The sequence below is a fragment of the Chrysochloris asiatica genome, unplaced genomic scaffold (assembly GCF_000296735.1).
Source record: "Chrysochloris asiatica unplaced genomic scaffold, ChrAsi1.0 scaffold00097, whole genome shotgun sequence".
Lineage (NCBI taxonomy): Eukaryota > Metazoa > Chordata > Mammalia > Afrosoricida > Chrysochloridae > Chrysochloris > Chrysochloris asiatica.
Window position 1 is genome coordinate 7,094,186 of NW_006408615.1, and position 12,285 is coordinate 7,106,470.

At 49.5% G+C, this 12,285-nt stretch overlaps 1 protein-coding gene across 1 annotated transcript in view; it reads left to right on the plus strand.

Annotated features, from left to right (window-relative positions):
- KIAA1644 (KIAA1644 ortholog) overlaps positions 1 to 7,531 on the plus strand; it is a 24,603-nt gene extending 17,072 nt beyond the window's left edge. Inside the window, exon 3 of the mRNA XM_006866898.1 lies at positions 7,210 to 7,531. Coding sequence (XP_006866960.1) covers positions 7,210 to 7,531 — 322 coding nt within the window. The remainder of the gene's footprint in view (positions 1 to 7,209) is intronic.
- Positions 7,532 to 12,285: the final 4,754 nt, after the last annotated feature.

Sequence of the window (12,285 nt, forward strand, 5' to 3'; positions counted from 1 at the left end):
GCATATGAGGTTATTGAAAATACCATGGCTTGGGTCAGGCGCACCTTAGTCCTCAAGCTGACATCTTTGCTCTTCAACACTTTAAAGGTCTTGTGCAGCAGATTTGCCTAATGCAGTACATCCTTTGATGTCTTGCCTGCTGCTTCCGTGAACGTTGATAGCTGATCCAAGAAGAATGGAAGTCCTTGACAATTTCAATCTTTTCTCCATTGTTAAGAATGTTGTATGTTGGTCCAGTGGTGAGGATTTTTGTTTTCTTTACATTGAGATGCAATCCATACCGAAGGCTGTGCTCTTTGATCTTCATCAGTATTTTAAGTCCTCTTCACTTTTATCAAGCAAGGTTGTATCATCTGTATATCGCAGACATGCAGGTATTAACTTGATATAGTTAATATATTGTTGTTCTAAGTCATAGTGACCCTGGAAACAGTTTCCAAAGCTTGTGGAAAGCAGTCCAATACTTCTCTTACAGGACCATACCAGGACTACAATTAATATATGGAAGACCTTTAAGATATTGGAAAAAAAATCTATTCCCAGAAAGCTACAAAAACAGTAGCAGCAACAAACAAAAATCCCACAAGTCAGAAAGACTCCAAGTGCTCATTATATCCATTGCAAGACCAATACCCCAAGTTAGACCCAGCCGTCCTCCTGCAGTATTGAAATGATTCTGGATGCAAGTTCAAGTTGTTACTCACTCTCCAGAGGGCAGTTTGGTAATTTACCAATTCCTGAACAACTCCTGCAACTTTCTTATCTGCCTTCCAGCCCCATCAAATCCTGGAAGTCACACAACTTGAAATAAACACCATCATCCTTGTAAGGACAGAATCAGTTTAGAATCCATTATGCTTCCTAATCTGAATATGTTCTGCAGAGTCCAGGGAAAGAAAATGATTCATCATGTATGAGCACATACTGGATTAAGCTTTGAAATGCTAACCACAACGTCAGCAGTTCAAACCCATGACCAACCACAGTGTGGGAGACAGACTTGGCAACCTGAGGGAGCAGGTCTGCTTAGTCCTTGTTGTTGTTGTTGTTAAGTGCCATCGAGTCAGTTCCGACCCATAGCGACCCTGTACAGGGTTTCCGAGGGTGTAAATCTTTACGGGAGTAGAAAGCCTCATCTTTCAGGTCAGAATCCAGCCGACAGCAATGGGTCAGTTGTTTAGGTTTGGAGTGTGGTACAGTGGTTAAGCCTCAGCCACTAACTGAAAGACTGGTGATTCGAACCTGCCACTCCTCAGGGAAAAAAGTGAGGCAAGTCAGCTTTGGAAACCTCACCGGGCCGGTCTATTCCATCCTATAGGGTTACTATGGGTCAGAATTGACTCTTCAGTTGGCGGGTTTACAGTGTGGGAGGGGCTGGACTCACACTACCTCCTTCAATCAGGTCCATTTGGCATCTTTGAAGAAAGTCCTGTGAACCCCATTTGACCTATGCTGAGGTTTAGAGAGGGTGAGAACTTGCCCAAGGCCACACAGCTCTCAGTGGTCTAGCAGGACTTGGGTGGGTGTGTAGTCACCCAGGCTCAGTGTCCTTGGTGGGTCATCTGTGGCTGTGCACACATAGGTTATCCTATGACCTGGCAGCCCCTACCTGGGACATGCTGTTCCAGGGAAAAGAGGAAGGCAAAACCATGCAGTATTCTCATTGGCCAGCGTGTGTCACATGATCAAGTTCAGTGTCAGCAGTGAAGTCAGGAGAGACCCAAGGGCAGAAAGACAGTGGAAGCAGCTCTGTCCAGCCCTCCCTCTGAGCCTCAGTCACGACAGCCCGCATCCATGGTCACTATGTCCTTTCTTCTTCAAGGCTGTTAATCTTCACAATGAGACCTTGACGTACAGTGTTGTTAGACCCACTTACAGATGTGGAACCAGAGGTTCCTTTCCCTACAAGCTCACCAGAGAAACTGATCAGCAGAGCTGGGATCTGACCTTACAGCCCCCTGACTTCTTACCACAATTTAACTGTTGCTGGTGTTGGCTGCTGTCAAATTGGTCCCTGATTCATGGTGAGACCCCAAGGGTTATAGAGTAGAACTCCCCCCCACAAAAAGTTCTTTGGGGGGGGGGCTGTCGTCTTTATTGAAGCTGATAGCCAGGCTTTTCTTCTGTGCTTCCTTTAGGTGTGTTGGAACTGTCAACTTTTAGGTTAGTAGCTGAGAGAAGCTCTCAGAACTTCTTGAGCCCACAGCTTAACTGCTAGGTGTATCAGTCTTGTCTCATGAGTCCATGTAAAAATCTGACACCAACCAGCCCCCCCTCCCCACCACAATCCTCAATTCAACTGAGTTTGATAATTCAGTGCAGTGACCACACAGAACTCAGACACCATACTTGCAGTTTAGGGATTTATTAAGGAAATGAACAGGTTACAATTCAGGGTCAGAAATGTTCAGAGCACAGTTCTTCCAGTTAGGGAAGCCTCTCTTCTGCTGTGCGTAAGGACAGGCAAGGTTACAAAGCTCTTTTAGGGCTGCTGATAAATGCCCACAGAACACACCACTCTACTGCAAGCCTCAGCCTGAATGCACTCGACTTGAGATCCAGTTAGCTTAGCTCCCTCAGTTAAGTACCTGGAGGTACCCCATGCTGTAAGGAAGTCTCCTGCCCAAAGTCACTCTGCTTGACTTGTTCTGTGGGCTGGGTCAAGGAGGTTCTGTCCCTGGGTCAAGGAGGTTCAATGCGCCCAGATCTCAGGGTCCATAGAATGCGTTCCACCCCTGGTTTGTTTTCTTTGATGGTAGATATTCCCCGTCTGATTCTGAGACAGCTCATTTTATACCCATGCTAGAGTTCTGAGTTTTCACAATCAAGCCTGTTAACAGTCACTCGCATCCTCATCCTCTGCTACCTTCTCCTACCCAGACCCATCACAGCAAAGTCGTCTGATGGAAGTTTACCAAGACGAGGGCAACCCCGCAGGCCACTCTTGTTGGGGTGAGGGGCCTCATGATACCCATTACACAGCCGGTGCTTCCTTCTGACACTGTGAGCACAGGAACCCACCTCCCCTGCCCGGGTAATGACAGGGACAGGAACTTGCTGTGAGTCTGCTCCCCCTGTCCCCTCTCCCTTACTCCCTGCAAAGATCGTCTGGAAGATCCTGCTATCTGAGAAGTTCTGTTTACTGCTTCTTGTTGTGAAGTGCCGTCGAGTAGCTTTTGACCCATAGTGACCCTGTATAGGGTTTCCGAGGAGCGACTGGTGACTTTGAACCGCTGACCTTACAGTTCAAACGGCTTTGCAGTCTGGAGCATGAACCCACAGTGCCACACCAGGACTCCGTTTATTCCTTGGGAACCACCAAAAGACTCCGAAGCAGTAAACATCCCTCAGTATGCTGCAACATGGTTCTCTGTGGTTTTGGCTGGCTTCACACACAGCTTCTACAAAACACATGCACGCAGGCTCTGCAGCCTTGCATCTGGATGGAGTTCGTTACCAGACTGCATTTTCAAATCTAATAATAATTGAAAACAAAACAAAACCGGCATCCTTCCAGCTGGCCAACCATGGTAGGAGAGCTGTCTGGACAGGTGTCCTGGTGGTCCTTACCTCCAGGGTGGGCTCCTTGGGGTGGCATGGGTGTCCCTAAAGGTGACAGCTCATACCAGCATATCCCTTCCTGCTCTAGCAGGGAAGGTGAGCTGGGAGAGCAGGGGGTGGGGTGGGGTGGGGGGTGGTCAGTGTGTGGATCAGAGCGGTGACAGATCCACTCTGGACAATGGTACAGTGATTATGGATTCACCTTCCCATTGAGGGTGAGCAAGGACACTAAGAAGATGTAGAGGAACCCCTCTTTTCAATGCCTGTCCTAGACTTAACCTTGGAACTTGCCCAAGATTCACTGGGTTCTGAGATCAGATGGGCCGAATCCAAGCCTGGCTCTGCCATGTACCAGCTGTGTAGCCTTTGGTGAGTGACTTTACCTCTCTGTGCCTCATTTCATTATCTGTAAAATGGGGATAAACGTAGCTCAAACCAAACCCTCTGTCATTGAACTGATTGCAACTCACAGAGACCCTATAGGACACGGTAGAACTGCCCCCAAGGGTATAATTTATATGGGAGCCAACCGTCATGTCTTACTCCCTCGGAGCAGCTGGTCAGATCGAACCACGAGCCTTTCAGATGCTGTTGTGGGCCACTGAGTCGTTTCCAACTCACAGAGACCCTATATAAGGTTTCTGAGGCTATAAATCTTTGCAGGCACAGAAATCCTCATCTTTCTCCCATGCAGTAACTGGTGGGTTCCAACTGGTGACCTTGAGGTTAGCAGCCCAACAGGTCACCCACGAAGCCAATTACCATCAAGTCAATTGTAACTCAAATCCACCCTGTGAGTGTCAGAGTAGAACTGGGCTCTGCAGGGTTTCATGGCTGTGACCTTTCGGAAGCAGATCGCCAGACCTTTCTTCCGAGTGCCTCTGGGTGGTTGAAAACACCAATCTTCAGGTTAGTAGAAGAGAGCTTAACCATTTGTTTCACCAGGGACTCCAGCTCCTAATCATGGTTTATTGCACTGATTGCCAAACACAAGACAATAGTCTTTATCTTAATTAATATTCATGTGGAATATAACATCTAATTAGGAAGTTATCCCTAGCAAGATTGCTATTACTAGACTCTTGGTCTTTGAAGTGAAATTATTAGCAGCCCTGTGTGGAATCCTGGGCTCGCAAAAAATGAGCTGGGCCCAACCTTGCCCTCAGACACTTCCAATCTTGAGAGACACTTCTACATACATTGGGTGCTTTGGGAAACCTAGAGGCTTTGTGAGCCCAGAGGAGGGTTTGAGCTGCCTGGAGGAGGAGATAATGAGCTGGCCGTGGGGGCAGCTGGAGGCTAGCTGGCTGTACAGGAGACAGGGGGTTCCAGGCAGAGTTGCTGCTGTACAAAGGCCTGGAGACTAAGAACCATCGAATTAGAGGCTGTTGGCTCCCCTCTTCTTAGGTCCTGGGGGCCTAAGGTATATTGCATGGTGGTTAGGGATATGTATGTGCACTAGATGGGATTTTAATAAAACAAAATAAACCCACTGCCTTCAAGTCCTTTCCAACTGATACGGTAAAAGTGCCCCATAGGGTTTCTGAGGCAGTAAATCTTTACCAAAGAAGAATCTTCCATAGGTCAGTCTCAGTTTCTCCATCTGTGAAATGGGATGATGAGGGTGGCACTATTTCTGTGACTGCCAGGGGTCAGCCAGGTGACCAGGTGTAGAGTCATTAGATGAGTAAGTGTCCACTGCTGCCTTACTTACATTACTATTACTTCCGTTACTATTAGTCTTCGGCCCCAGTGGCCCCAGACCCCACCCCCAACCAGCGTCCTGAAGCAGGACCACATCTGCCGACAGCTGCCCTTACCTCCCACTCAGTCGGCTCCTTCCTTCAGCCCCCGCAGCTGCTGCCATGGGAACTGCTGAGGAAAAGCCTGGTGCTGGGAAGGGGGGCTCTAAGGAAGGGTGGAGAGAGGATGCCAGCGGTGGGGATAGCTGATGGCTGGGGAAGGGGCTGGACCTCTTTCTCTGCTGGTCACCATCTGTTCCAGGACCCCCTGGTCCCGTATCCTAGCAGGTGTCCACATCCAAATGCCTCTGGACTAAGCCAGTGGACCCTTCAAGGAAGACTACTCAGGGGAAGGAACTTGGCTGTCAGTCAGTCACATCTTAGTATGAACAAGTCCAGGAACACACAAGCTTCCTGGAGATGGGAGCTGTGGCGTCTGGCGCCCCTGAGAGGAAGGGTCACAAGAGAAGCAAGGGGGTGTGAAAATGCTGGGTCGGGAAATGAGCTGAGTACCGGATCTGTGCTGACTCCTTGCTGAGTGCTCAGGGCATGCAGAGGCCTCCCCCTTGAAGGCACCAGGCACCCAAACCAAGACTTCAGGTCAAAAGGCGCTTTGTCAGGTGAGGGGTGGGGTGATGTTTGGGGTGAAGGGCCATTCCAACACAGCATGTGGTCTGGCCATCAGACCTGGACACCCAGCTCAGTCCTGACCCAATCTGGCCAGTGGCTGAGGGGGATGGAGAAAGGGGAGCAGAGCCCACTCCTTGCTGAGGATGAAGCTAGGGTAGGAGGACTCAGAACCTGGAAGCACAGGGCTGGGCTGGCTCTCCTGGTCATTTCATGCAGTTCAGAGAGGACCAGCGATCCTCCCAGGTCACACAGCAGAGCAGAGGAGGGACAAGAGGAACCAAGGCCAAGTCACCCCAACTTCAAACCCAGGAGGACAGAGGATGGAGAAGTGCTGGCCAGTGGTTCCTCTGGGGCAGTGTGTGTTTGCTCTGCTACCCACCAGCACCCGCAGCAGGGAGCAGGCGGGGCGGTGGTTAGTGATTGATCGATTGGACTCTGGTGAGCACTGTGGAGAGATCCAAGCCGCCCATCCTAGGTGGGCCACTGAGAGCCAGGGGCCAGAGCAGAGACCTCTCCTCACTGTGTTGGAGGGTCAGGGTGCCCAGAGAGGAGAAATTAGCAAAGGAAAAGGGCTGTTCCCTGGAGGCAGCCTGTGCACAGACCCAGAGCAGGAGCCAGCGGGGTTGATCACGGGGCTGGGGCGGGTCTGGGGAAATGCACGGGCTCCTGAGAGACATATAGAGGGATGGAAGGGAGCTGGTTTGGGAGGGGACATGTGAGGTGGGTGGCCCAGCATGGGCGCAGAGGGTCAGGGACTTATGGTTCCTGCCCTTGGAAGGTTTGCAGGGCACCCTCCCAGGTCCTGTGAGGTGAGGGTTCAGAGAAGCTGTTAGAAGGGGTGTTGGGGAGGGGATGGATCTAAAGCATCCCCGGTGGGACCCACTGTGGGATCAAACAGGGGACGCCCATGTGATATAGCTGACCAGTCCAGGAACACCTCGATGAATGCAGGAAAGTGGATGTGGGGGGCCACACCATGGGAACCCCCCAAATGCCTAACTGGGAATTATTTCCAAAGCATCAAACTGTACGCAAACCCCACAATCCGGAGGTCTTGGGACCCTGGTGGAGATGATCAGATTGTCTGGAGCCAGGCAGGTGGATTCTGGATTCTGGATTCTGGAAGGAGACACCTGGGGCAGGTGGAGGAAGTGGAGGGTGTGAGTGAGGAGTGGGTCAGTCAAGATGGAGCCAGGAGGAACCCCACAACACCCCCACCCCCTGCTGTGCTTTCTGGTCTGGTAAACTCAGTCCCTCACTTTTCGTTTCTCTGCAGCAACTACACCGCCCTGCTGGGAGTGTGGATTTACGGCTTCTTCGTGTTGATGCTGCTGCTTTTGGATCTTTTGTATTACTCAGCTATGAACTACGACATTTGCAAGGTTTACCTGGCGCGGTGGGGTATCCACGGACGCTGGATGAAACAGGACCCCCAGCGGTGGGGGAATCCCGCCCGGGCCCCTCGGCCAGGTCAGCCGGCCACTCAGCCCCAGCCTCCTCCAGACCCCTTGCCGCAGGCCCCCCAGGCTGTGCACACGCTGCGGGAAGACCACCACAGCCCACAGCTAATGACCTTCCAGAGCTCGTCTGCCTGGTAAGTGGTTGCCACCAAGGCTCAGGCTACTTTGGGTGCCTCGTCTCTGGTTAGCTTGGAAAATACCGGATGGTTGTGGCTGCTGTGTTTGTCTGACTAATTCTTTGCTTATCTCATGGTTTGCCAAGAAGGATTTGAAACAGCATATGTTTGGACAGAAAGTCAGAATGAGAGGTGGAATCAGAGCTTAGAAGCAAGGCTTGCAAGTCTAGTTACAGTAAGGGTTACTGTCTTTAAAGCATTGTGAGTTTCCTGGCTGCCAAGGCAAAAAGGGAAATTAGATGGCTTTCCAGATTTTTTTGGCCTGGTCGAGGTAACACATCAGTCTGCTTGAGGTGGGAGATTTTTTTCAAACCTTAGACTGGACAATAAACATACAGCTTGATTCCTTACATGCATGTACATTGCGCCACATAGGAGGATTTGGGGTGACAGTCAGTGATGGCTCAAGAAAAGGGAAGGAAGCCAGTGGGGAGGACTGGCCTTGTGGGGTGGCTACCCCAGCAGAGCATGCTGGTCTTGTTCAACGGGTGTGTTCAGACCTGATTTTATCTATTTGTTGTTGTTGTTGTTGTTGTTAAATGTCATTGAGTTGGTTCTGACGCATATATAGCGACCCTGCATAGGGTTTCAAAGGAAGATCTGGTAAGCTTAAACCACCAACCTTGCAGTCCAGGATATTAATTCAAATCACCACACCAGGACTCCTCACTTTATCTATCATGACTCCCAACTACTCAGCCCCAGCCTGGTGGGTTAGGTGTGGCACGACCCTGGCAGTGTAGCATCCAGCTTTTGAGGAAGTGAGGAGGAGTCTGCATGTGTTGAAGTAGAAAACTCTGTGAAACTGGTCATCACCAAGGACAGGGAGCTAGCTGTCCAAGGGACAGAGGACTGGCAGGGGTCCGGCAGATAGCTAGGTCAGATGGCAAGTGTGTGTTGGAGACGCTGCAGTCCCGAGCACATGTGGGTTCAGGACACCCAGTTCAGACTCAGAATTCACCCGCTGGTAGGATTTGGAGTTGGAAGCCGGGACCCCATTGGGTCTGAAATGGAGCGTTTCAGGCAGCTCCTGGCCTGAGTTCCAGTCTTGCCAACATGTCAGATGGTGACGTTGGGTGAGTTACTGCAGCCCCGTTCCTGCCCTTTCCTATGACGATATCGAGAGTGAGGTGCCTCCCCTATGGCTGGCCTAAAAGATTTGGTTAAGTACTGACATGTACTAGGTAGGAGCTGTGGTAACAAAGTGGTTATGAACTGGGCTGATAAACTCAAGGTCAGCAGTTTAAAACTACCAGACATTTAGCAGGAGAAAGATGAGGCTTTCTGCTCCCATAAAGATTTACAGCCTCGGAAACCCTATGCAGGGTTGCTATGAGTCAGAACCAACTCCACGGCACTCTCTACCCCCACCATGTACTAGGTGCTCAGCTAACCTTTGCATCTCCCTTGCTGAAGATGCAGCAAAGCTAATGATCACTGAAAGAGTGAACAGTTAGTGGCCTGTTCAATAATAAATGGTATATAAATAATAAGATTTACTTAAATCAGCGTGTGCTTATTGATCGGGTAATTGCCCATCTGTCATACAGAAGATGCAGTCTGTGACAAATGCCGGCTGAGTGGTTCCAGAGGTGGGCCCTGGGCCAGCTCTCCAGCTTTGGAGGTCATGGGTGGGGGAGAGGCCTGGACACCCCATCCCCTCCGCCCCCACCCCCAGGAGTCCATAGAACGGGCCGAATGAAGGGCTCACAGGATGTTGCAGACCAGGGAATGTCTGTAGGGCAGGGTGCCCTGGAACTCGGGTCCCTGTCATCAGGCACATCTAGGCAGTTTGTCTCAATGAACATACTTGTGGATCCGGCTGAAGCCACTGACTGGGATCTCCATGGTTAGCCTTGTGAACCCTGCAGTTTGAGAATAGTCCATATGAGTAACCGTGTGGTTTTGATAGCTCAGAATCTACAAAAGGAGTCCTTGGTGGCGTCGGGCTGCTTAGCCGCAAGTTCAGCAGTTTGAACACAAAAGTTGCTCCCAGGGAGAAAGATGAGACTATTTGCTGTCCTAAAGATGAACAGTTTCAGAAACCCTAAGAAACAGTTCTACTCTGGCCTGGAGGTGGTTGTTGGTAAGTGCTGTCGAGTCGGTTCCGACCCATAGCAACCCTGTCTAGGGTTTCCGAGGAGCAGCTGGTGAGCTTGAACCGCTGACCCTTGCAGTTCAAATGGCTTTGAAGTCTGATGTATTAACTAACCCACAGCGCCGCACCAAGCCTATAGGTTAGGATTGATCGAAATGGTGTTCATCTGTCTCCACAATCTCTGTCTCTCTTTTGTCCTTTCTGTGGCTATCTTTCTCTGTCCCTCTCTGTCTCTGTCTGTATCTCACTGTCTCTCTCTCGCTTCTCTGCCTTTTTATCTGTGTCTCTCTTTATCTGATTCATTCTCATCTGTCTCTTTGCTCCTCTCTGACTTAGCCTCTTCTTTCTCATCTCTTTCTCTTTCTCTCTCTCTCTCACGTGATGTCAGTCTCTCCTCACTTGTCTGTCCTCACACTGGTCCATCAGAGCTCCCTGGGGTTGGGGACAGCAGGCCCTATCGCTGCACCTCTGAGTCCTTGTGTTTGGGGTTCATGGCTCTCCACATCACTGCTGCATTCTGCTTCCTGTCTGTCTTCCTGTGTGCTGACTCAGGAAGGCGCTCCCATAACCACCCAAGTGTTCATTCAAAACCAGCCATCAGAAACCTATACCTACCCTTCATATGACACCTCCGGGTCTGATTGATCTGTCCTCTGACAGGCCGGCTGACACTGAGTCAGGACCTTCCTCCCTGGGCTTCAAGTTTGCCCATTAAAGAGCTGAGGGGTAAGGCTTGGAGAGCAGGGAGGACCCTCCCTTCTCTGCCATTCTAGGGAAAGACTCGAGGAGCTATGTGGCACAGGATGCCTCCGTTTACACAGTCTAGGTGAGTAGAGACATCTGGTTCAGAGGGTCAACTTGGACTCAATTCAGATAGTATCTGCCAACTGTCTGTGTTGGAGTTGCCTTCCCCGGGAGAGAACACAGCAAGTAGACACTGCTCAGTCCCCTTCCTGAGCCTGAATCCAGCTTGCCAGAGGGCATTTATGGGACCAAGGTGCCACACTGATCTAGTTGGGTTATTGGGCCATGGAGGGGCTGTGAATCTAGTAGGCTTACAGTCAGAAGTCCAGGCAACTGGAAGATCCCTTCACTCTGAGTCTCCACGTGAATGCGTGTGATTCTAGAAACATCTATTGAGCACTTCCTGTATTCCAGACATTGTCTTGGGACTGATTTCTCACCACGACCCCATGAGCTAGGCTTCATTCTTATCCTTCTTTGTTGTTGGTACCGACTCATAGCGACCTTACGCACAACAGAACGTAACCCTGCGTCAACCTCACAGCCCATTGCTACTACCACCATGACAATCCATCTCATTGGGGGTCTCCCTCTTTTTCACTGACACCCCCCCCCTTTACCAAGCATGATGTCCTTCTCCAGGGACTGGTCCCTCCTGATAATATGTCCCAAGTGTGAGAGATGAAGTCTGGCCATCCTGACTTATAAGGAGCATTCTGGCTGCACTTCTTCCAACACAGATTGGTTTGTTCTAGTAGTTCATGGTACTTTTCCTATTCTTCTCCAATACTCAAACGCATCAATTCTTCCACGGTCTTCTTTATTCACTGCCCAGCTTTTGCATGCATATGAGTTTATTGAAAATATCGTGGCTTGCGTCAAGCGTACCTTAGTCCTCAAACTGACATCTTTGCTCTTGAACATTTTAAAGAGGTTTTGTGCAGCAGATTATCCTAATGCAAATACATCATTTGATTTCTTGACTGCTGCTTCCATGAGTGTTGATGGCAGAGCCAAGCAAAATGAAGTCGTTGACAACTTCAATCTCTTCTCTATTTATATGGATGCTGTTTATTGGTCTAGTGGTGAGGATTTTTGTTTTCTTTATATTGAAGTGTAACCCATACAGAAGGCTGTGGTCTTTGATCTTCATCAGTAAGTATTTTAAGTCTTCTTCTATTTCAGTCAGCAAGGTTGTATCATCTGCATATCGCAGGTTGTTAATGAGTCTTTCTCCAATCCTGATGCCATGTTCTTCTTCATATTATTCAACTTCTCAGAATATTTACTCAGCATGCAGACTGAATAAACATGGTGAAAGAATACAACCGTGGTGCTTACCTCTCCTGATCTTAAACCATTCTGTGTTCCCTTGTTCGGTTCTGTATCACCCGCCCCTGATGTAGTCGGAGTCCTGGTGTGGCAATGTGGGTTAATGTGCCAGACTGCAAAGCTGTTTGAACTGCAAAGTTGGCAGTTCAAACTTACCAGCTGCTCCTTGGAAACCCTATACAGGGTCGGTCACTATGGGTCGGAACAGCACTTAACAACAACAACAACAATTGATGTAGTCAATTTTCAAAGACCTACTCAGAGCATTACCTTTGCTAAAGGTAATACAGAAATAGCTACAGTCATACATTGACAGAGAACTTCCAGAGGTTCAAGCTGGATTCAGAAGAGGCCATGGAATGAGGGATATCATTGTTGATGTCTGATGTATCTTGGCTGAAAGCAGAGAATATCAGAAAGATGTTTACCTGTGCTTTATTAACTATGCAAAGGTTTTCGATTGTGAGGATCATGACAAGCCATGGACAGCATTGTGAAGTATGAGTATTCCAGAACACTTAATTGTACTTCTGAGAAATCTG